Source organism: Theropithecus gelada, chromosome 11 (assembly GCF_003255815.1).
Source record: "Theropithecus gelada isolate Dixy chromosome 11, Tgel_1.0, whole genome shotgun sequence".
Classification (NCBI taxonomy): Eukaryota; Metazoa; Chordata; class Mammalia; order Primates; family Cercopithecidae; genus Theropithecus; species Theropithecus gelada.
This window is the reverse complement of record NC_037679.1, coordinates 11,192,455-11,214,468: the sequence shown is the minus strand read 5'-3', so window position 1 is coordinate 11,214,468 and position 22,014 is coordinate 11,192,455. Positions and strand designations below refer to the sequence as shown.

The 22,014-nt window shown below is 56.6% G+C and overlaps 1 protein-coding gene across 2 annotated transcripts; it reads right to left on the bottom strand.

Annotated features, from left to right (window-relative positions):
* Positions 1 to 12,785: 12,785 nt before the first annotated feature.
* On the bottom strand, positions 12,786 to 21,339 carry GRASP (general receptor for phosphoinositides 1 associated scaffold protein). Of its 2 annotated transcripts, XM_025402221.1 has the most exons (8): positions 21,053 to 21,339; positions 19,066 to 19,115; positions 17,384 to 17,438; positions 17,179 to 17,281; positions 14,889 to 14,982; positions 14,724 to 14,790; positions 14,466 to 14,532; positions 12,786 to 13,980 (listed from the first exon to the last, which is right to left on the bottom strand). In XM_025402221.1, exons 1-8 carry the CDS (start codon positions 21,296 to 21,298, stop codon positions 13,475 to 13,477), a joined length of 1,188 nt encoding a protein of 395 aa, XP_025258006.1. In that variant the 5' UTR covers positions 21,299 to 21,339; the 3' UTR covers positions 12,786 to 13,474. The 2 variants fall into 2 exon arrangements, with proteins under 2 accessions (XP_025258006.1, XP_025258007.1); XM_025402222.1 differs by lacking the exons at positions 19,066 to 19,115; positions 21,053 to 21,339 and adding an exon at positions 17,756 to 17,826 and having other exon boundaries at positions 17,113 to 17,281.
* Positions 21,340 to 22,014: the final 675 nt, after the last annotated feature.

Genomic DNA, 22,014 nt, shown 5'->3' with positions numbered 1-22,014 from the left:
TTTTTTTTTTTTTTTTTTTTGAGACTGAGTCTGGCTCTGTCACCCAGGCTGGAGTGCAGCGGCCGGATCTCAGCTCACTGCAAGCTCCGCCTCCCGGGTTTACGCCATTCTCCTGCCTCAGCCTCCGGAGTAGCTGGGACCACAGGCGCCCGCCACTTCGCCCGGCTAGTTTTTTGTATTTTTTAGTAGAGACGGGGTTTCACCGTGTTAGCCAGGATGGTCTCGATCTCCTGACCTTGTGATCCGCCCGTCTCAGCCTCCCAAAGTGCTGGGATTTCAGGCTTGAGCCACCGTGCCCGGCGCTAATTTTTGTATTTTTAATAAAGACAGGGTTTCACCATGTTGGCCAGGATGGTCTTGATCTCTTGACCTCATGATCCACCTGCATCAGCCTCCCAAAGTGCTGGGATTACAGGCGTGAGCCACCGTGCCCGGCCCCTCAAGCAGGTGTCGAGTTGGCATAGCCATAATCATTCATACTTCTCTCTCTCTCTCTTTTTTTTTTTTGTTTGAGACAGGGTCTCACTTTGTCACCCAGGCTGGAGTGTAGTGGCACAATCTTGGCTCACTGCAGCCTCAACATCTTGGGCTCAAGTGATCCTCCCACATCAGACTCCCAAGTAGCTGGGACTAAAGGCACATGCCACCACGCCTGGCTAATTTTCGTATTTTTTGTAGAGACAGGATTTCATCATGTTGCCCAGGCTGGTCTCAAACTCCTGGACTTAAGCGATCCTCCCACCTCAGCCTCTAAAAGTGCTAGAATTATAGGTGTGAGCCATTGCACCTGATCAACACAATCGTAATTCTTAACATATGATCACCATATGCTGGGAGAATGCCCTCCTATACTCCTGAGCCTAGCCATGGTACTCTCAGAAGTAAGGGTGCATATTCCTAGTCCCTGGGGGGGTGTGTGGCTCTGCCCTCTGCAGTGGGCATCAGAGTGTGTGGGTGCCCCCCTGTGTCCAGGGCCACGAGTTCAGTGACAGAGTGGGCTGTGAAACAGGAGGCATGGGGATGTGGGTGGAATGCAGCCCTGTAATGACACCTGCAGTCCCCACGTGCACCCCGAGTTTCTCAGGCTCCTCTTCCTCTTTTCTTGGAGGCCCTTAGCACAGGACCCAGAGCAGCAAAGCTCTCAGCCCTCCCAGTGCTGACTGTCTGCAGAGATCCAAGTACTTGCTCTGGGCAATGCCCTGGCTGCCAGCATCTGGAGGCTGCCAGTGGGCACGGCGTGGCTGGGAGCTGCCTTAGCTGCTCCGGCTTGGGAGAGGGACCATTCCACAGGCACTCGAACCATAAATGTCCAGACACAGAATCACATGAGAGCCATCCTCAGCAGACCAGGCAGGGCTGCCTCCCAGGGAGAGCTGGGTAACCCGAGCTGCTGGCAGGCCCTCAGGTCACTTCAGGAGCACAGAGTGGTCAGCTGATGCTCCTGGGGACCATTCATCACGTCTCCTAGCCCAGCCAGTACAGCCTCAGCTATTTCTAGACCTGGGTATGCAGCAGCTTATGTAACTGGCTGGAAGTCGGGGCGGGGCTTAGGGGCACTTGTGGTAGGGATGGGGCTGTTCCTACCTCCCACTGTAAGGCCTGCCCCTCAGTCCCTAGTCTCCCTGTGGAGATTTGTGGGGAGCCCACAGCTCTGGCTAGAATCCCTGTGGACAGCCACTGTGCCTGTCAACACACCCCTCACTTCCTGTCCAGAAGATGCCTGGTCACCTTCCTTCCATGGAGTTGAGGCCACCAAGCAGCCTCTTCCTCAACCCCATCAGCCCTGCCCAGCCTCTGTGCTCTCACCCTTTCTTCCACCCTCAGAGGCAGAGTAGGTATGTCTGCTGCTGCCCCTCTGAGAGAACCTATGCACATTCCTGAAACCCTCTCCTAGCTCCTGCAGGCCTAGTCTGGTGGGTGGTAAAGCTGGGCTCAAATACACATATTCTCAGTGTGGCTTGACGCAGGCTTTGTACATCTGCTGAGCTCAGTTTCTTGTTTGGGAAATGGGATGAAAATAATAATATCTCCCTTTTGGTGTGGCTGTGACCGTGGGGCTTTAAGAGCACATTCCAGGAGGCAGATTGCCCAGCCCTGTCTATCTATGTGGCCTTGGGCCAGTCACTTAAGCTGTCTGGGCCTCAGTTTCCTCCTGTAGAACGGGGCAGCGATATGACCTACCTCCCTGAGTTGTTGTGAGGATCCAGTGAGTTTTTATGCATAAAGCACTTAAAGAGTTCCTGGCATGAGGTCAGCGCCATGTAAGTGTTGGCTATAATTAGACAATGTTTGGAGATCACTTTCCTCTGCCTTGGCTCCTAATAAGCTCTTGGTGAAAGGTAATTGTTATTTTTAACTTCTTCATTCTCCTTCACTGTCTTAATTCCCACCTTCATTTAGCCTTGCAATTCCCTTTAAATACTTTATCTTCTCTCCTCTTTTGTTGTCAATCTGCTGTACTACCAATAAAGTGTATTTGTCCCATGTTTACATTCATAAAACATTTGCACCCTGTCCCGACCTCACAGCAAACCCGTGAGCCAGCAGTGTGGCTCATGTCATTGCCCTCATTTTGAGAGCCCGGGACGGGGTGTGATCTGTACAGAAGCATCAGCTGCTCAGGGGTGTGTCCAAGCCACCAGTGAGGGTATTCCGACCTTGTGCACCAGAGCACACCGGGTGATGCACCCAGGGCGTGCCAGCTCAGTGCTGCCAGGGCAGATTAGCGCAGGGGGCCCTCCTGCTTCCGGTCCCAGCTGTGGAGCGCCCACATTATGGGAGGAGAGGCCTATGGGCTTTATAAATATTTCCCGTCCCAGCAGGAGCCCCTGCGGCCCCCAAGTGCTGTGCGGTGGTGCCCTCTGCTGGTAACAGGAGGTACTGCTACCTCTTACAAGGGAGGAAGGTGGATCCCTTCATTTTTGCGTGAAGAGCCAAGGCAGGCTATGTGCCAGGCCCTCTTCTAGGAACCACAGAGGAAAAGAACCTCGGAAAGCCCCGTCCTTTCATGGAGATGACTTCCATGGGAGGGATAAAGACAAAAACATATATAAGAAAACGGCACACAACGAGAAGTAAAATGAAGAAAACCAGAACCGGGTGAGCTGCTAGAGAACGATAGAGGGCGCTAGCGATACGGAACGGCCAGACAGGGCTTCTCCGAGGAGGCGACAAATTAGCAGGGACCTCAGCGAAGCTAGAGAAAGAAAGGCCCCTACCCGGGGAAAGCCCATGGAAACACAGGACGAGTGGGAGGGCGCTGAGATGGGGAAAGTCTGGGTACGCCGGAAGAACAATGAGGCCCATGTGGTTAAGGGCAGTGCCGAAAGAGGCCGGTTGCAGTGGCTCACACCTGTAATCCCAGCAGTTTGGGAGACCGAGGCAGGTGGATCACCTGAGATCAGGAGTTCGAGACCAGCCTGGCTAACATGGCGAAACCCCATTTCTACTAAAAATATAACAAATTAGCCGGGCGTGGTGGCAGGCGCCTGTAATCCCAGCTACTCGGGAGGCTGAGGCAGGAGAATCATTTGAACGTGGGGCGGAAGTTGCAGAGAGGCGAGGTTGCGCCATTGCACTCCAGCCTGGGCAGAGCGAGGCTCTGTCAAAAAAAAAAAAAAAAAAAGCAGCGAGCAGTGAGCAAGGTCCGAGAGGCGGAGGCCTCCAGCTCCTTCCTTACCACGTGGTGCATGAAGAAGGCTGAGCTCCTGCAGGCTCAGGAAGCAAAAGGAGAGGCCTAACCAGCATGCACTGGGCTGTGTGCAGGGCCTCACCGCTGCCTGTGAAGTGGGTATTCCTGTCATTACCACCATTTTGCAGAAGAGAAAACTGAGGCTGAGGAAGGTAGAGCTTGTGTGGTTTGCTCAAGGGTGGAAACACAAAGTCACAGAGCAAGGCCCTAAATCCAGGTTTGTCTGTCTCTAGTTTTTTGGTTGTTTCTTTTTTTTCTCTCTCTCTTTCTTTCTTTTTTTCTTTCTTTCTTGTGACAGGATCTCACTCTGTCACCCAGGCTGGAGTGCAGTGGCCAGTGGCACAATCACGGCTCACTGCAGCCTGGAACTCCAGGATTCAAGCGAGCCTCCCATCTCAGCCTCTCGAGTAGCTGGGACTAGAGACATCAGATCATTTTTGTTGTTGTTGTTGTTGTTGTTGAGAGGGAGTCTCGCTCTGTCCCCCAGGCTGGAGTGCAGTGGTGAGATCTCGGCTCACAGCAAGCTCTGCCTACCAGGTTCACACCATTCTCCTGCCTCAGCCTCCCGAGTGGCTGGGACTACAGGCGCCCGCCACCACGCCCGGCTAATTTTTTGTATTTTTAGTAGAGACGGGGTTTCACCGTGTTAGCCAGGATGGTCTTTATCTTCTGACCTCGTGATCTGACCGCCTCTGACTCCCAAAGTGCTGGGATTACAGGTGTGACCCACCGCGCCCGACCGACACTCAAATCATTTTTAAAAATTTTTTTGTAGAGACGAGGTGTTGCTATGTTGCTTAGGATGGTCTTGAACTTCTGCTCAAGAGATCCTCTGGCCTTGGCCTCCCAAAGTGTTGGTGAGCCACCTCTCTGGCCGAATCCGGACTTTTAACCATAAGTTAAGCACTTGGAGAGACAGAAAAAAAAGGCAGTACAGAACAGCAGAACAGCACGTAGAGAATGGCCACGATTGTATTAAAATACATATATGTATATTTTATACCCAGAAAAAAGGCTGAAGGCAATCCACCACATGTGATAATCTCTGGAGGTGACTTATGCTCTCCTTCCACTGTGGGGCTGGAGCAGAGAGAAGGATGGTCGTCACCCCCGCAGAAGGCAAGAGACTACCCTTAGCGTTGATAACAACCATACCTCACACTCACAGGCTCCTTTGCGGTTACAAAGTGTCCTCCTTCACTGCTGAGCGTTTGCTCCTCACCACAGCCATTTCACAGGAAAGGAAGCTAAACCTCAGAGAGGCTGCGACTCTCTCTCAGACAGCCCGTGGCATGGCTGGGGCCAGGACGGACCTCTGCACGTTCCGAGTCCTGCAGGCGCATGTCCTGGAGAGAGGGGAGCTGGCAGAGAGGTCCAGGCGGGTCTGGGAGCAGGGCCGGGGGCGGGGTGACGAGTGTGGCAGTTCCCGAGTCTGCCGACAGAGGGCGCCGCCGCCCCGCAAGTCGGCCGGGCCACGCCCCCTACCGGGACCCGCCCCTTTGCGGCGGGGAACCACAGCACCCAGTGAGGAGCGGCTCGGCGGGCTGGGGTTCGAGGCCTTGGGGATGGGAGGGCGGTGGACTGGCTGGGCCGGGGCAGGAGGAGCAGCAGCAGGGGATGGGCTGGGCCAGAGCAGAAGGAGGAGCCGCAGGGGAGGTCACCGGCGGGCCGAGGTTTGCGTGGGTAAGAGGTTGAGCGTCTCCGTGGGTGAGGGGTTGAGCGTGCAGAAGCGCCCGCGTCTGCGGCTGGGAGCGCGAGATGGAGGCGGGGTGGGGGCGGGCTAGTGCGAGGGGAAGGTCCCGGCGTGGCGGGCGGCGGTGCGCTATGCCGCCGGGACTTCCTGAGGCGGCGGGACTAGCTGCCTCGGGAGGCGGTTACTCACTCCAGCGCTGCCGCTTGCTTCCTTCCCAGATCCCAGCAAAGCACAACCCCGAGGCCCCCTCTGCGCTCCCACCCGAATCGCGGCGGCGGCACGCCCAGGAGGGAGCTGGCCTCTGCAGCTCAACCCACAGCCTCCCGGCCCCGGGGCGGGAGAGGGTGGAGAGGGAGGGCGGCGCCCGGCGGACTCCACCCGAGCAGCACCGCCAGCCCCTAACCGCTGCAGTCTAGCCCAGGCCTTGAAGGCCAGCCTGCAGCCTCTTGAGCAGCGCGTGGGGCTCCAACCCCCAGCACCTCCACCTGTCCCATGTCTCCGAGCTGAGCCCCAACTCTGGTATAGACGGGAACCCGTGAAGAGCAGCCTCCGGCAGGGATCCCCCTCCGGCTGTGCGCCCCAGCCCCGCCTCCTCTCCCCCCACCTCGCCCCTGAGCACTGGCGACACCCAGCCAGCCGGCAGGGGCTGGACACTGTGTTGAGCCCCGCCCCCATCTCCTCCCTCGCCCCAACCCATACCCCCTCCAACCAAGGCGAGGACGCAGATGTGTCAGCTAGGATCCCTGCCCTCCAACAGCTCCCAGTCTCTAGGGATACGGCCACCATCCATACCAAAGCTTACACCAGGAAGCAGACAGTGGTTCCGGGCCAGTGGGAGGCACAGGTCCTTAACTCCCCAAGAAGACACAGCCTCAGGGGGCCGAGTTCGGCCAGTATTTAGAGCCCTAAGGATCTGTGTGGGAGGAAGCTCAGAGGTCTCCAGAATCATCTTGAGTCAGCATCCTTTCAATAAAGACTCACTGAGCACCTAGGGTGCTTTAAAAATACCAACGCCCCAGCCCACCCTAGAACTCCTGGATCAGAATCTCAAGGGAACCAGGAGCGGTGCCTCACACCTGTAATCCCAGCACTTTGGGAGGTCGAGTTAGGAGAATTGCTTGAGCCCAGGAGTTTGAGACCAGCCTGGACAACATGGCAAAACCTCTTTCTACAAAAAATACAAAAATTAGCCTGGCGTGGTGGCACAGGCCTGTAGTCCCAGCTACTCTGAATGCTGAGGTGGGAGGATCGCTTAAACCCAGGAGATTGAGGCTTCGGTGAGCTATGATTACACCACTGCACTCCAGGTTGGACCACGCATCAAGACCCTGTTTCTTTTTTTTTCTCTTGAGACAGAGTCTCCCTCTGTTGCCCAGGCTGGAGTGCAGTGTCCCAGTCTCTGCTTGCTGCTACCTCCACCTCCCAGGTTCAAGCGATTCTCCTGTCTCAGCCTTCCCAGTAGCTGGGTTTACAGGCATGTGCCACCACACCTGGCTAATTTATATATTTTTAGTAGAGACTGGGTTTCACCGTGTTGGTCAGGCTGGTCTTGAACTCCTGACCTCAAGTGATCCCAGCCTCCCAGAGTGCTGGGATTACAGGCGTGAGCCACCGCACCCAGCTGACCCTGTTTCAAAAAACAAAAAACAGAAAAGAATTGCAAGGGGGAGGAGAAGGGAAAAAAGAATGGCAAGGGTAGGAGTACAGCCCTATCTGCTGTTAAATGTTCCCCACCCTACTGACTGCTGTAGCTGCCAACCACTGGTCTTGCCTTATTTGCCCAGAGACCACACTCCTCAGAGACAGTGGCTCGTGCCAAGCCCTCAATTAGAGTGAGATTTGGGGGGCTCCAGAAGAAGCTATGTATGCTGGGACCTGGGTGAGCTGTCACTCTGTGGGTTGCTGAGTGGACCAGATCAACTGTGAGACACTAAAGGCTAAGTGATTTTGTAGGGGAGCAACTGGGAAAGAGACCCAGAGGCAGTATTTGCATTTTTACTTTTTGCATAAATTTGTGTGTTCTCCCCACAAAGGCCAACTGCAAGATGGAAGGATCGCTGAAGCTTAGGAGGTGTCCCTGAAAGCAAAAATTCATGTGTCTTAGGCAACCTGGTGGTCTCCTGCTCCTGGGAGGTCCCCATATTGATTGCATGCAAGACCCATCTCTAAAAATAAAAATAAAATATAAATAAATAATAAAAACACTCTTGCATCCTACAGTTGAAAAGTATGTTTCCTCTCCGCTATCAACCCCAGTCCATGAGCTTTCATACCACACAGGGTTCTCTGTGCAGAGAAGATCTGTTGGTTGGAGTCATTTAGTTATTTAGGTAGATGTTCTGAACTCAACTGCTCATTCATTCATGCAGACGTACCTGCCTTCGATCAGTGCTGGCGTGAGATGGGGTTCACTCCCTTGGGAGCCCACCATCTGGGTGGTGGGGTGAGGAGAGGCCCTGGGGACCAGAAGCGTTGGGAGGGTGTCTGAACACTTCAGATAAATGGTTGTGGGGTTCAGGGGAGGCTCCACTTTGTACGAGCCTGCAGCAGGCTGAGGAAGGGCTGAAGAGGTGGGCTCTAAGGAGGGAGGGAGGCTGCTCCCAGCGGTTGGCTGATGGGAGAGCCCTGCTCTGTCTCCCTCTCCACCTGGTATGGTCCGGGCTCCGAGAGGCGCAGTGTTCCGGGGTCCCCACCAGGGGTCAGCACGCCGCTGCACTCTGGCTGTTTTACTCTCTTGAGGAACTCTCCTGGGTTCCCCTGGCCCCTCCACAGCCCCCGGCTTCCTTTCTGTCTCACTTCTCTGAGCCCATCACTCCCCAGTTACGGTCATTTCATCCAGACCCGTCAGTGCAGGACCAGGCAGCCTCCCAGCCAGCCAGCCTGACGTCTCTCCTGAGCTGGGGAATCCCACAGCCTTCCTCACTTCCCAGCCGCATGAGCTCCGGCTGGGCAGCAGAAAGGGCCTCCTGCTGTCCTTCTCCTGCTGCCATTCAGCCCAAGGTCTCTGGTTTGGTTTCCAGGGGAAATGGGAGGGTTCGGAGGTTCACTCCTTCTAATAAGTTTTCCCACATGTGTTAGCAAAGCTCTTCTTCAAGCCCTCCTCCCCTGTTTTGCGGACCCCAACAAGTCTCCAGAGCCCCGCTCTGCTCCCCTTAGGCGGGACTGCTCTTCCTCCCTTCAGCACAACACCCGCATGCATGGAACCGAGAGCTCTCTGGGCTGGCCCCTCCTCTTACTGCTCCCTGGCAAACCTCAGACCTACTCTTTCAGGTCCTACCTCTCATATACCCACCACGCCAACACCTCTTTTTCCACAGGTGAGGCCTCTAGCCTGAGAAGCTCAGCTCATTCTTCACCATCTCTTCCACCCTGTCCTCACACCTCTTCCTCCAGGAAGACTTCCTTCTCACCACCCTAAGCTGTAGAGACAAACAGGCATGAGAGCATCCTGGCCTTGCCAGGCGCTAGCTATGCTGCCTTCACCTAATTCTCAGTCTCTTTATCTGTCAAATAGAGTGATACACAGCTTTCAGATGTACTGTGAGGTCTCAGTAAGGTAATGGACGTGGAAGTGTTAGCCCAGCACATAGCGACACAGAAGTCACCTATCCTTTTCTTTTTTTTCTCTTTTGAGATGGAGTCTCTCTCTGTTGCCCAGGCTGGAGTGCAGCGGTGCTATCTTGGTTCACTGCAACCTCCGCCTCCCAGGTTCACACAATTCTTTTGCCTCAGCCTCCCGAGTAGCTGGGATTACAGGCACCCACCACCATGCCTGGCTAATTTTTGTATTTTTAGAAGAGATGGTGTTTCGCCATGTTGGCCAGGCTGGTCTTGAACTGTTGACCTCAGGTGATCCACCTGCCTCAGCCTCCCAAAGTGCTGGGATTACAGGCATGAACCACTGCACCCGGCCACCTATTCTTTTCTTGTAGTGCAGCTGCCACCCCCACTGCCCACCCCCAGCCTGATGATGGGAACCTGCCCTTGCTAGGTGCACTGGCTGCTTCTGCAGGGCTCTGTGGGGACCTCAGACCAGAACCCTATCAGCAGGGCCATGTCCCTCCCCTGACCATGCATGAAGCCTGGAGTGGAGGCCTCTGTCCTCCCCTGGAATTGTTGGGAGCCCCTTCTGGCCTAGCATGGGGGAGGGGCTCCCACAGAGTTCCCTGAGGCTTAAAGGAGCAGAAGGCTGGTGGGAGGTGAAGGAGGGGTGGCAGGGCAGGGGGAATACCGACCACACAGTATTCTGAGTCCCTGCTCCTTTTCCCATCCACCCCCACCCCCTCCGCCAAACACGATCCCTGGGTTAATTTTTAGCATCGCAGCTCGCACATTAGTCACTCCCTGTCACCCACCTACACGGCAGGAGGCTGCTGTGCTGGTGCCGTCATCCCATCAGCTGAGAGGTGGGATCTAGCCCCGCCCTGGGCACCCCTCACCCTCCCCTACGAACTCACGGCTGGCCAGGAGTCCCCATCAGCCTGGGTGAGGGGGCACCGACATCACTCCTGGGACTAGCTACATGGCAGGGGGTAGGGACAGACTGATGGCCAAGGGACTTGGAATCTACTCGGGGGAGAATCTAGGGAGGCCCCTGCAGCCTTCCACCCCCTGTAAGGTGCCAGGCTATGCCCAGGCAGTTGGTATCCTGGCAGCCTTGGGATCTGGGAACAAAGGTGTCAGGGGGCCCCTCCCCTAGACCTGAGCCTCTGGGAGCCAATGTTTGTCATCGCCACAGAGCAGCTGTTCAAACAGGGAGCTTGGGGCAGCTCCATTTTCTTAATCAAATGTCCTCCCTTCCTGGGACTGGGGAGGACAGGGTGGCCAGGTGCAGGCGCTCTTGCTGGGGCTGCCACCCAGCCCCAAAGGGATTTTGAGAGAAGGGCCTACAGATGCCAGCTACAGATGGAGCAGAAGAGGGGACATCTCACCCAGCCCCTGGGGCTCAGAGGTGGGGAGGTAGTGGTTACCCCAGGCAGGGTTGGCCCCAAGGAGGCATTCACTCATCGGCATGAGTTAATAGAGCCCCTCCGAGCCCCTCCTGTGTGCCAGGCTCTGTTAGGCCCTGGAGGTGCAACTTCAAACAAGGCTGGGTTCCTGCCCTCACAAAGGCAAGACAGAAACAAAAGAAGTCAGTGCGATTCCCAATTGGGAGAAAGTGCTATGAAGTAAAAAAGAAAATAGACGGGCGTGGTGGCTCATGCCTGTAATCCTAGCACTTTGGGAGACTGAGGCAGGTGGATCACCTGAGGTCAGGAGTTCGAGACCAGCCTGGCCAACATGGTGAAACCCTATTTCTACTAAAAATACAAAAATTAGCTGGGTGTGGTGGTGGGCGCCTGTAATCCCAACTACTCAGGAGGCTGAGGTTGCACTCCAGCCTGGATGACAAGAGTGAAACTCTGTCTCAAAAAACAGACAAGCAAACAAACAAAAACCCCAGATGACTCAAAATAAAGAATAATGGGGTCAGGGAACTACTTCCTATTCGATCAGGCAAACCTCTCTGAGGAGGTGATGTTTCAGCTGAGGCTTGAGGATAGAGAAATCATTCTTGCAAAGAAGAGTGTTCCAGGCAGAGAAGACAGCATGGGCGAAGGCCAGAGGCAGGAGAGAGCTTGGCATATTTGAGGAATAGGAGCAGAAAGGATAGTGTGGCTTAGATGTAACAAGTGACCTGGAAGGAGAAACAATTTGAGATCAGAGGGAGAGGCACAGACCAAATTCTAGAGAAATTCATGCAGGGCATCAGGATATAGTTGCAGAGGTTAGGTACTGCACAAAAGACTCCCAGTTACCAAACTGTTGGGCCTGTGTGGTTGCTGTCAGCCTGGAGAAAGGGATGCTGTGGTGGTGTCTCCCCAGAGGGACGTGTTATGGATAGGCCATGGTAAAGAGTTTGGACCTTATTCTTTTATTCCAGGGGAAGGCATAATGGGTTTAAGCAGAGGAGGGTTGTGATCCAGTTTCCTTTTTGAAAAGATCACGCTGACTGCTGTGTGCAGAAGGGATGCTCAAGGAGCAAAAGAAGAAACAGAAATGGGACCCACTCAAAAAGCAAGAACCATGGTGCAGGACAGGCGGGGAGGGTCTGCTCAGACCTCACTCAAAGCCACCCCTTGCACACTGGTTACTCCCGGGGAGGAGCACTGGAGCAGGGGCCTCAAGTCCCAGGCCCAGCTCTGCCACTAGTTTGCTGTATGACCCCAGACAGGTCACTTCAAAGAGGTCGTGACCACCACTTGGAGACGTTTGAGCACATACTATGTCGGCACACGCTGTATTGAGGGTCTACCATGTGCTAGCATCAGGCAAGAATAAAGCAGTGAAGACAGAAAAGGCTCCTGAGCACTGCTGCAAGAAGCGTGCATCCTCCTGAGTGGGGAGGGCAGGCAAAGATAAACCCATAAAAGTCAAGACAGTCCCGGATGGCGATGCATAATCTGATGGGAATAAAACAGAGCTGTCACAGAGGAGGGTATGACTGTATTTCCCACTGGGTGGGAAGGTCTTCAGGAGGCAGGGCTGAGGACTGAAGGAGCCATCTGTGGGAGGGGCAAGTGCAGAGACCCTGATAGAAGGGGTCTGAAGTGTGCCAAGTACAGCCAGCAGCGCAGCCAGAGCAGGGAGTGAGAAGCAGAGGCCAGCAGGGGTCAGAATATCATCCTGGGAGGCCGGGCGCGGTGGCTCATGCATGTAATCTCAGCACTTTGGGAGGCCAAGGCGGGCAGATCACCTGAGGTCAGGAGTTCAAGACCAGCCTGGCCAACATGGTGAAACCCCCGTCTCTACTAAAAATACAATTAGCTGGGTGTGGTGGCGCCTGCCTGTAATCTCAGCTACTCGGGAGGCTGAGGCAGGAGAATCACTTGAACCCGGGAGACGGAGGTTATAATGAACCGAGATGGGGCCACTGCACTCCAGCCTGGGTGACAGAGGGAGACTCCACCCCCCCCCCCAAAAAAAAATCAATCTCATCCTGGGATTACGGGAAACCGCTGAAGACTGCTAGAACAACAGGGTTATCCGTGATTGGGCCCGTCACAGGCCAGGTGGTAATGCCTCAAGTCCCTGCAGATCTGGCTTGTGCCCCTCAAGGGAGACCTCAGAAGCTGGGAAGGCATGCCAAGCACACGTATTTCTACAGGGATGGCTGAGGACTTGAGGCAAGCCTTGGCCACCACCTGCTTGGGTATCTGGGGAGGGAGGCTCAAGCTGTGAAGAAGTGTGGGGCCTCCAGCTCAGGCCCATACATGTAAGTTTAAATCTCCCAGCCTATTTCCCTGGCTTCAGGCTGCAAGAAAACAAGACGTGTGTGCGTTGGGCGGGGGTTGGGATGGTGGAGTCAGAGCTTGCCCCAGCCCAATCCTCCCCCTCAGGCAGTCACCACACTGACACAGATGCAAAAAACCATCCATTTTATACAGTTTGTGGTTCAGAAGCAACAATATGCAGAACGGTGGAACAGTCTGTGCTGTCCCCACCCCACCTGAACTTGCCGGTTCCTGTCCCCCAAGGGGCACAGAACACAGGCCCCCTGCCTGGCAGGACCCGACTTAGTTACAGGCCCCTGGGAGGGGCGAAGCCCTTAGGGCTCGAGGCCAGGAGGGAGGAGGACCAGCACCCGATGCCCCTGGAGGCCCGCTGGGTCATGGAACTGTGTGTGGAGGGTGGGGGGTCAGCCCACCACGGGCCATTTCTCCCCAAGGCTAAGGGCGGGGGAGCAAGTAAAGCTGAGGAGAGGGCTTCATGGGACAAGGTCCCCATCCCCTGCTGGGAGGGTGTTCCTGGATACCCCACAAGGCACTACAGATGCAGACTGTAGGCGAGCACCCCCATCTTTGGCCCCCGATTTCCTGGCTCTCCCCCTGCCCCAGCTCCCACTGTGGTTTGGCGGGGGAGAAGAGAAGGGTCTGGGCCCCCCACTCCCTCAGCAGACACCAGCCAGGAATCGACCCGGTGGGCTGAGGCTAGCAAGGACCCTCTCCCGCTGCTCTGGGCTCCTGGGGTCCTCTTGGCTCGGCCTCCCCCTCTTTTAGCGCTGTCTGTTGCGAATAAATAAATAAATACCTCCCTGCCCGCCCCCGCCCCTACAGCTGGCTCTCCTCCTCCTCCAGGGAGCGGTTGAGTCCGGGGATGAACTTGAGCAGCCGCCGGCGGAAGCTGCGGTACTTAGTTTTGCGCAGGCCGGGGCCGCATAGGGCCTGCTCGCGGGCCTCAGTCCAGAGCGCGCCCGGCGCGCCTCCACCTCCGCCCCCGCCAGGGCCTGCGCATCGCACACTGGCGCTGCGGCTTAATGCGGCCCGCGGCCCAGGGCCCGGCCCCACTGCAGGAGTCTCAGCGGGGCCCGGACCCAGGACGCGGACTGGGGGCGGCGGGGGCGGCAGCGCCGGCGGCTCGGAGTCCCCGAAGAAGCACGTATGGTAGACGGCGTCGTCGGCGTCGCCCCTGGCCCGTCGGGCGCCTCCGCGGGGACGCCCGGGCACGGCGAGCAGAGGCCCGAAGGGCAGCGAGCCCGGGAGCAGGCCCGCACCGTAGAGGCAGGAGCGCACCGACTCCAGCGTGTCATAGATGCTGGGGTCCTTCACCACCAGGCCTGCGCAGAGACGGGAGAGGTGGCGGGTGGGTCAGGCCTGGGCCGTAGTGTCCTCCGCAAAGGGTCGGAGGGCATGGATGGGGCATCCCCACTCCGTCCTGCTGACCATCTATCTCTGTGGCCCTGGCCAGGCACAACCCTGAGACCCTACTTCCCTCACCCGCAAATCAGGAATTACCACTTAGATCCTTATGGGGGCCGCTTAGCACAAAAGGGCCTCGGGAAGAATTGACACACACTCTTTGAGCCCTGGTGTTCCCCTCTGTACAGTGAAGATGACACTACCTGCAGAGGGCTAGTGTGAGAATAACCAGAAATGTGGGTGCGGCAGTACCCAAAGTAGTAGTAGCTCAACAAACCTTGCTTTACTGTGGAGGTTTACTAGTAAACCTTTCTTTACTAGAACCTGCCAGTTCTGAGGGGGTAGCACAGATTGGGTATCTGGAGCAGAACAAGTGGCCCTTCACACCCCGGGATCTACTTACCATGCACCAACCGCTGCTCCTGCACCATTAGGGACCTGTACTCTCCCCACTTCTCATACAGGGTTTGCTGCAAGAGACAGTCCCCACCCCACTGTCACAAGCTAGCAGGAAACTAGCAGGACGTGGGTACAGACAAGGGGTCAGGGAGTAGACAGAAGAAACCTTCAGTTAAAGGAGATTCAGATATAAATGACCCCCCACAGGGCAGAGGCTTGGGAAGAGGAGGGTGGAGGTTGGACATTATCTGGGTTTCCCAACCTTCAGGTACTGCAGACGAGCCTCCAGTTCCGCCTTCCGGATTGATGTCCCATATAGAGTTTCCAGTCTGAGGTTGGGGAATCAAAGGCTGAGTGAGCCACAGGCTGAGGAAATACCAAGAGGCTGAGCTCAGGAGTTCTCAGGCACCTCGGCTCCCAGACATACCTGAGAACGTTGCCCGACGCCTTTATGATGTCCACAATCTCTCGATGCCGGATGCCTTCTACGTTCAAGCCATTGACGCTGGCGATGGTGTCCCCTGCCAGGCAGACAACGGGGTTAGATTTGCTCCATGGAGCATGCTAGAATTCCAGCATCCTACCTTAGCCAGAAAGGGGAGAGGAGTGGGTAGTAACTCCAAGGAAAACTCCCGAACTCCCTCCTCCAACTTCTCATGGTTCTCGGTAGACTTCCTCTGACATCTCTCATACTCGATCCAAACACACAGAACCACAGCCATTCTTCTGGGCCTGTAGTGACTACCAGGTTGTCCAGGCCCAGCACCCCAGCCAAAGGGCGGGGACCTCACACACCCAACACCCTCACTCTACCCTCAAGCTCTGTCCCAAGGCTAAGCCAACCCAGGACCCTGGGCTGCCCTCAGAGTTGGTTATTTCTGTCTAGTCCACGCTGGCCATAAGACCCAGTCAATTTAGGGAAGGGCAGGTGAGCAGCATCCAGCTGGGAACCAACCCTGGCCCCAGGCATGGCAGGGCCTCATGGATCCACAGAGAATCAGTCCAGCCTCTGGTGGTGGGAGAGAAGCACAGGTAATGACTGGCCCCTAAAGGGATAGTTCTGCTACCCTGCACCACTGCAGAGCCTCCTGACCTCAAGCGTGGTGTGCTCCATCTGAGGGCTCCATTCCCATCTGTAAAAAGGGGTATGGATCCCTGCTGTGGCTGCTTCAGGGATGATGGGGAAGGAGAGTGGATGTGAAACTACCTTGAGAAGTTGTAGTATACTACTTGGCTACTGCTACCATTTAAATATGGTTTGTCCCCAAAACTCATGTTGAGGCTTCATCCCCAATGTAACAGTGTTGAGAGATAGTAGGACCTTTAAGAGGCATTTGGGGCCGGGCGCGGTGGCTCATTCCTGTAATCCCAGCAATTTGGGAGGCTGAGGCGGGTGGATCACCTGAGGTCAGGAGTTCGAGACCAGCCTGGCCAACACGGCAAAACCCCATCTCTACTAAAAATACAAAAATGAACTGGGTGTGGTGGCCGGTGCCTGTAATCCCAGCTACTCGGGAGGCTAAGGCAGGAGACTTGCTTGAATCTGGGAGGCGGAGGTTGCAGTGAGCTGAGATCACGCCATTGTACTCCAGCATTTGGACCATGAAGGATCCACCCAATCAAGGGATTCATGCTGTTTTTGGGGAGTGAGTTCTTGCTCTGGCAGGACTGGTTTAGCTACCTGGTGAGTGGGTTGCTATAAAGCAAGATCACCCATGTTTTATCTCTTTTGCATGTGCCTACTCGCCACTCTTGCAGGCGTTCCTGCCATTAGATGCCATCCATCATGTCAGAATGCAGCATGAGGCCCTCGCCTGATGCAGCCACTCAGTCTTGAACTTCCCAGCCTCCAGAATCATGAGCTAAATAACCTGTTTTCTTTATAATTACCCAATTTCAGGTATTCTGTTATAGTAACAGAAAATGGACTATGATAGCTAGCATGGGCTGCTGGTAAGTGGGAAGGAGGTAGGAGCTTAGGGGCAAGGATGGTGGAGGGGGGGATTGATTCATACAGTTTCAGGCTGCCCTTCCTGGAACCTGGGGACTCTAGATCTGCTCAATCCAGGGGTCTCCTATTGAGGAATAATTTCCTTGTTAGAGGAAGTAACATATTGCTTTGGGAGGCAGAGGCAAGAGGAGGATTGCTTGAGCCCAGGAGGTCAAGGTTATAGTGAGTTATGATCATGCCACTGCACTCCAGCCTGGGTGACAGAGTGAGGCCCTGTCTCTTAAAAAAAAAAAAAAAAAAAAGTTGTTAATTGTTTTAAAGGGAGTAACATCAGTTCCTCAGCGTCGGGTCCATTTGGGGGCAGGATTGGCCTGATCCCCAATATCAAGCAGACCTAATGGAATGTTCCTTCTTCCCCAGCTCCTGCCCATGCTGACTGCCAGGTTGCTGGGAGGAATCAGAGCAGCAGCAGCAGCATCCACCATTAGTTAGGCCCTGGCTCTGTGCCCAGGGAATCCCCTTGCCGCACTGTGATGTTTGGATGCATTATTACCCTCATTTTGTAGATGGAGCTGTATATAAGATCACACAGTACATGGCAAATTTGCCTAGATCCAAAGCCCTGATTCTATCTTTCTTCTCTCTGGCCTTCTCAAAGAAGGAAAAGGAAGAGGAATTGATTTCAGGAGAGATTTCTCACCCCCTCTGCTTGGGAGTAAGGTCATATCCCCTTCCCAGACCTGGGTGTCCTGGGCTCAGGCCCCACCTGGTGTGAGCCCAGCCAGCTGGGCAGGGCTAGACTCATGAACTCGGCAGACAAAGGTCACCATTTCCACACGCTGCTCCTCCCGGTGGTGAAGGCCATAAGTCTGTAATGGACAAGGGGACCCTCAGCCCAGGGTTGGGACAAGTCCATGCATCCCTCAGGCTGGCCGTTCAACCCCCCGACCCCTGTGTGCAGCTTCTCCCACCTGGATCTCAAAGCCGAAGGTCTGGTTATCCTCCTTCTCCAAAGTCAGCACTTTCCTGCAAGAAACACAGGGGTCAAGACAATCAGGATTAAAAGGTGTAGCAGTCCCATAGCTTGGGCCTCCTTGGATATTGGCCACTGGTCTAGAACATTCCAGCAGGACTCAGTCTCCAGTGACAGCTCAGTCTCCTCACAGATTATTGGAATGTCTTTCCCATACCCAACTGAAATCAGCCTCGTGGAGCCACAGAGAACCAATCCAGCCTCTAGTGGTGGGAGGGAAGCACAGAGAAGGGCTGGTCCCTGAAGGATGGGCCGGCTGGGTTTTTTAGCCACACCCCAGCTTTCCAGTGAGCCCTACAGTACCACTTACTGACTAGCTAAGGCCCCAAATTCAGCCACAGCCTGGAGCCTCCTCTGTTCCACAGCTTTGGGGAGAGGACTGGCCCCACCCCCAGAGGCCAGTCACGAGGCTCAGCAAGACCACAGCTGCTCCTCCCAGCTGTGCTGGGGCCAGCCCACCAGATGTGGGGGCTGGGGGAGGGGAGCCTCGAGGCCGCCCCTTCCCGCACTGAAGGCCTGCCCGCTGGACACAATGGTCTGGAGCCGCTCCAGATCCTCGCCTGCTGGGGGAGCCCAGAGTTTCCTCTGCCCACTCCCACCCCCTTCCTTCCTGCCCAGCCAGAGGCACAGTTAAAGCAGCCTCCAAAGGCCCCTTCAAGTAGCTCAGCCTCGGAAAGGCCCTGGAGACCAGGCTCCTCCACTCCCAGCCTGACCCAGATATTCCCCCAAATGCTGAGCAGCACCTCCCGACTCCAACTCGAGCCCCTCTCGCTCTGAACAGCAGGCCTTTCCCCTCTCTCTGTACTACTGGGGCAGGGAGCAGGGTGGCTGGGAGTTCGGCGTCTACCCCAATGTTCTAGGGTTTTTTGGAAGGGTCAGCAAACTTTTTCTGCAAAGGGCCAGATGGTAAATGCTTTAGGCTTTCTTTGCAGGCCCCTTATGATCTCTGTCATATATTGTTGTTTGTTTTTATTTTTATAACTCTTTAAAAATTATTAGCTCAAGGGCCAAACAGGCCAATCTGGCCAGCAGGCCAGTTGCTGATCCATTTTAGAGAAAGTCAAGCCCAAATCAGGGATGGGACATGAGTAGAGAAGGGAAACTGAGTAGAGAAGGGAAACTTCTGCCCACACTCAGATCCCTCCTTAGAGGGCTGCCACAGGCTGGGACCAGAAGAGGACTGACATTCTGGAGGCAGGGGTAGCCAGCCCCAAGCAGCTGGACACAGCCTGGCTAAGGTCTGGGCCCATGGGGTTTGCCAAGGTTGGGAGGGCTCAGGGGAGCCCAGGAGGCCTGGGTTAGGACATTCCCCATAGACTTTGCCTACACCCCCTCCCACCTCCCACATCCGTTCATCCAGATCTCCCCAGGGAGGGGTAACTGGCAGGGACTGGGGGTGGGTTGAAGAGCACCTAATGACTCAAAAGTCCCTACCTCCTTTCTCTGCCACCCCCTTCACACAGCCCACACCCCCACCTGCCCCTCACTCTCAGCGGGGGAGCCATGCTTAAAGGCCAGGAGAATGACTACCCTCGCTAGGCTGAGATGCTGTCCTGGCACCGCCCAACCCAGCACCTCACCCCTTTGGACCATGGCAGGGGCTGGGTGCTGGTGACTCACCGCTGCTGTTCAGGACTCTGGCTGAGATTCTTCCAGCGGAATCCTGAGCCCTGGGCAGGAAGATGGTCAGAAGGAGCAGGTGAGGCAGGACTGTCCTTGAGCAGATGCTGAGAGTGCTACCCTGGACACAGCGACCCACTTCCTGTTTGCCTCTTGCAACTCCACATCCACACCTGCTTTGGTGCTGGTACAACTATTTGCCAAGTGTCACTACTGGCACCACTCTCCAACTTTCTCTACAGCCTTACCTTCATACCTGAGATTGCAGGGACACAACCATCCTCCTGGTTGTGAGATCCATGAACCTGGGTTCCAGATCCATGAACCTTGTTGGTTTCCACACTGGCAGTGGGTGGGGAGATCATCATTCTAGAATGGTCTCCACCCCGAGGGCCCATGTCTGTAGAGGCTCAGGCCATCCAGACTCCCAAAGCTGAGGCAGGGGCTCTTCCCCAGTGGGATTCAGAGGATAGGTGTCCCCTGGGCTCACCTATCAAGGTGCTCCAAGGACCTTCTGCCAGTTGGGTCTCTCCATCTAATTTCTCAGCTACAGACAGTGGCTTGGGAGGGCTAGGGTCAGGGACCCCGGCCTGAAGGGCTGGCAATCCCAGCCAGAATGTGGGGACATAGGTGCCAGGTCTCCTAAGGTACAGCCCATTTCAGGGACCAGTTGTGGATCCCAGCTGCAGGTGACCAGCTGTGCCCAGCTACACCTGGGTCTCTCTCCATTGTCATACATTTTGTGCTTTCTCGGACAAAACATCTTAGATGTCAAACTTGTCAGTAAGTCTCACTAAAGGAGCGAGATCGGGAGTTCTTTTGGGGCAGGGGGGGGGGGGAAGGATGAGAGATGAAGGTTCCTGTCTCTTCAGGGTCCTTGATAAACTAGTTTCTTACCCTCCCTAACTTTTTGGTCCTTGGAGGAGGTCCAGTCCCAGAGCAGCCCTTTCCTTTGGAGCCTGCACAGCCCAGGGCCTTTCTGGTCTGTGCCTTTGCTAACCCTCCCCCCAAGCTGCCCAAGGCAAGGAAGGGAAGGGTCAGAACCAGATTGGCCTCAGGGGTGGGGACAGTTCCCAAATGGCCAGGGAGGAAGGACTGGGCAGCACAGAGAGACCCCTTTGTCTTTCAACATGATTTTCATAAAATGCAAATTCTCAACAAGCTGTTCATTGTGTGGGGGCTAGCTGGGGGCCAGGGGCAAAGGAGGGTGGCTGGGTGAGGAAAGGCCACCAGGCCCCTCTCCTTAACCTGGTGTTGTGTAGGTTCTGAGCCTCAGGTCCCCTGGGGCCAGAGGAAGAGGCTGGCGGAGGGGAGACTCCGAGGTGGGCGCGGCCCGCATCCTTCCTGCCCCGTGGGCTCCCTGCGACCCCTCCCACTACGTCCGGTTCCGGCAGAAGTCCAGGGAGCTGTGGCCCTCGCGCCCCGCACATCAGACGTGGGGCCAGGCGGCAGGCCCAGAGCCCAGGAATCAGGGAGTCCCCTCGGAAGGGTGTGCTCTCCGGCGTCAGCGGCGCCCCACGCACTTCCTCAGAGTGAGAACGCACGCGGCACGGCCACCGGCCCACCTCTCCCACCGGGGGCTCTCAGACCTTCAACTTGTCTAGGGCCGTCTCTGCCCCTGGGGCGAGGGGATCCTGGGGATTCAGGACACCTGGCCACGAGGAGGCGGGGCATGGGGAGCAGAAAGCCAGATGGAGCGAGTAGGATAAGGGGGGTGCCGGGAGGAGTCAAGGAGGGAGAGAGGGGGCGCGATGGGGCGGCGCGCATGGGGCGAGGAGTTGAGAGCCACCGAGCCTGGGCACGGTGTGCAGGCGAGGGCCACAGCCTTCGGAGCAGCGGGGAACGCGGGGGAGTCGAGGCACCCAGCGGGTAAGAAGATGGGTGGGGGACTCCGCGGACGCCGAGGAGAGGGCACTGCGGGGTCAGCAGGCCCTGTAGGGGGACGGAGTGGGGCTAAGCAGGTCCTGAAGGCGGGCGGGGGACGCACCTTTCGGCGAGGCAGGGTGCCCCCGGACACGGCGAGCGCGCGGTACAGCTCGGCAGGGTGATAGTCCTCCAGCGCTGCGTACAGCTCGTCCGCTGGGGGCCCAGGGGTGGCGGCTGCTGCAGGGGGTCCCGGGGTCGGGGCCGGAGCTGCGGGCGCGACTTCCGAGTCGGGAGCCCGGGCGGCGGGGTCCGGGGTGGCCGCCGCCTCCTCCTTCTGCTGCAGCTTCCTGAGTCGCCGGAGGGTCATGGCTTCGGCGCCGGGCGCCGGGTGGAGACGGCGCTGGCTCCGCTTGGGGATGCCAGCCGGGGGGGGGCCGCCCGTCACCTCCCTTTATAGGCTCCGAGAGAGGGGCGGGGTTGGGGGCGGGCGGGGAGCGGCCTCGGGTGGCCTCGCCCCCAGCACGCAGGACCCTCCCCACGGGGCGCAGCCGCCCTGGAGCCCCGCCCACGGCGCTCGACGGCCAGGGAAACTGCGGGAGCTGGGCGCTCGGTGGGGGAAACCGAGCAGCGGACGCGAGGGGGCGGGATGAGGCCCCCAGGGCGGGGCTCGGGGCTGCGTCATACCTGGAGGGGTCTGTGAAGGGACATTGAGCAAGGTTTGACATTTAGGTAAGAATAGCTCTGGCGATTCATGGAGCGGGGCACGGTAAGAGGTCACTGTAGGAAGCCTGGGGAGTCAGGGAGGTGGGGAGAGTCAAGGAGATCCAGGGGGCTGCAGGAGACTCTAGGGCAGGGAGAGAGGCAGCGGGGCTGCGCAGCAGTAGGGGTGGAGGCCGGACAGAGGAGGGAGGAGACTCCCTGAACTCTGCACAGAAGCTCCCTCACCCCAGGGAGTGAGAGGGCCCAGGATTTTCCCTTGACACAGCTGCCCCAGAAGAGCTGAAAGAGGCTGCCCCCTGTTCCCACGTCTAGGAGAAAGGGAAGAGGTGGAAACCCTGAAAGCAGTAGGCTTAATTCTGGCCT

Bases quoted from the DNA above. Each gene is read 5' to 3' on its own strand.
- GRASP (XM_025402221.1), bottom strand. From the start codon at position 21,298: ATGACCCTCCGGCGACTCAGGAAGCTGCAGCAGAAGGAGGAGGCGGCG. The intron at 19,116-21,052 runs GTGCGTCCCCCG...CTTCCTGCCCAG, and splicing joins GCACCCTGCCTCGCCGAAAG to GGCTCAGGATTCCGCTGGAA. The intron at 13,981-14,465 runs GTAAGTAGATCC...GTCTCTGCGCAG, and splicing joins GGAGCAGCGGTTGGTGCATG to GCCTGGTGGTGAAGGACCCC.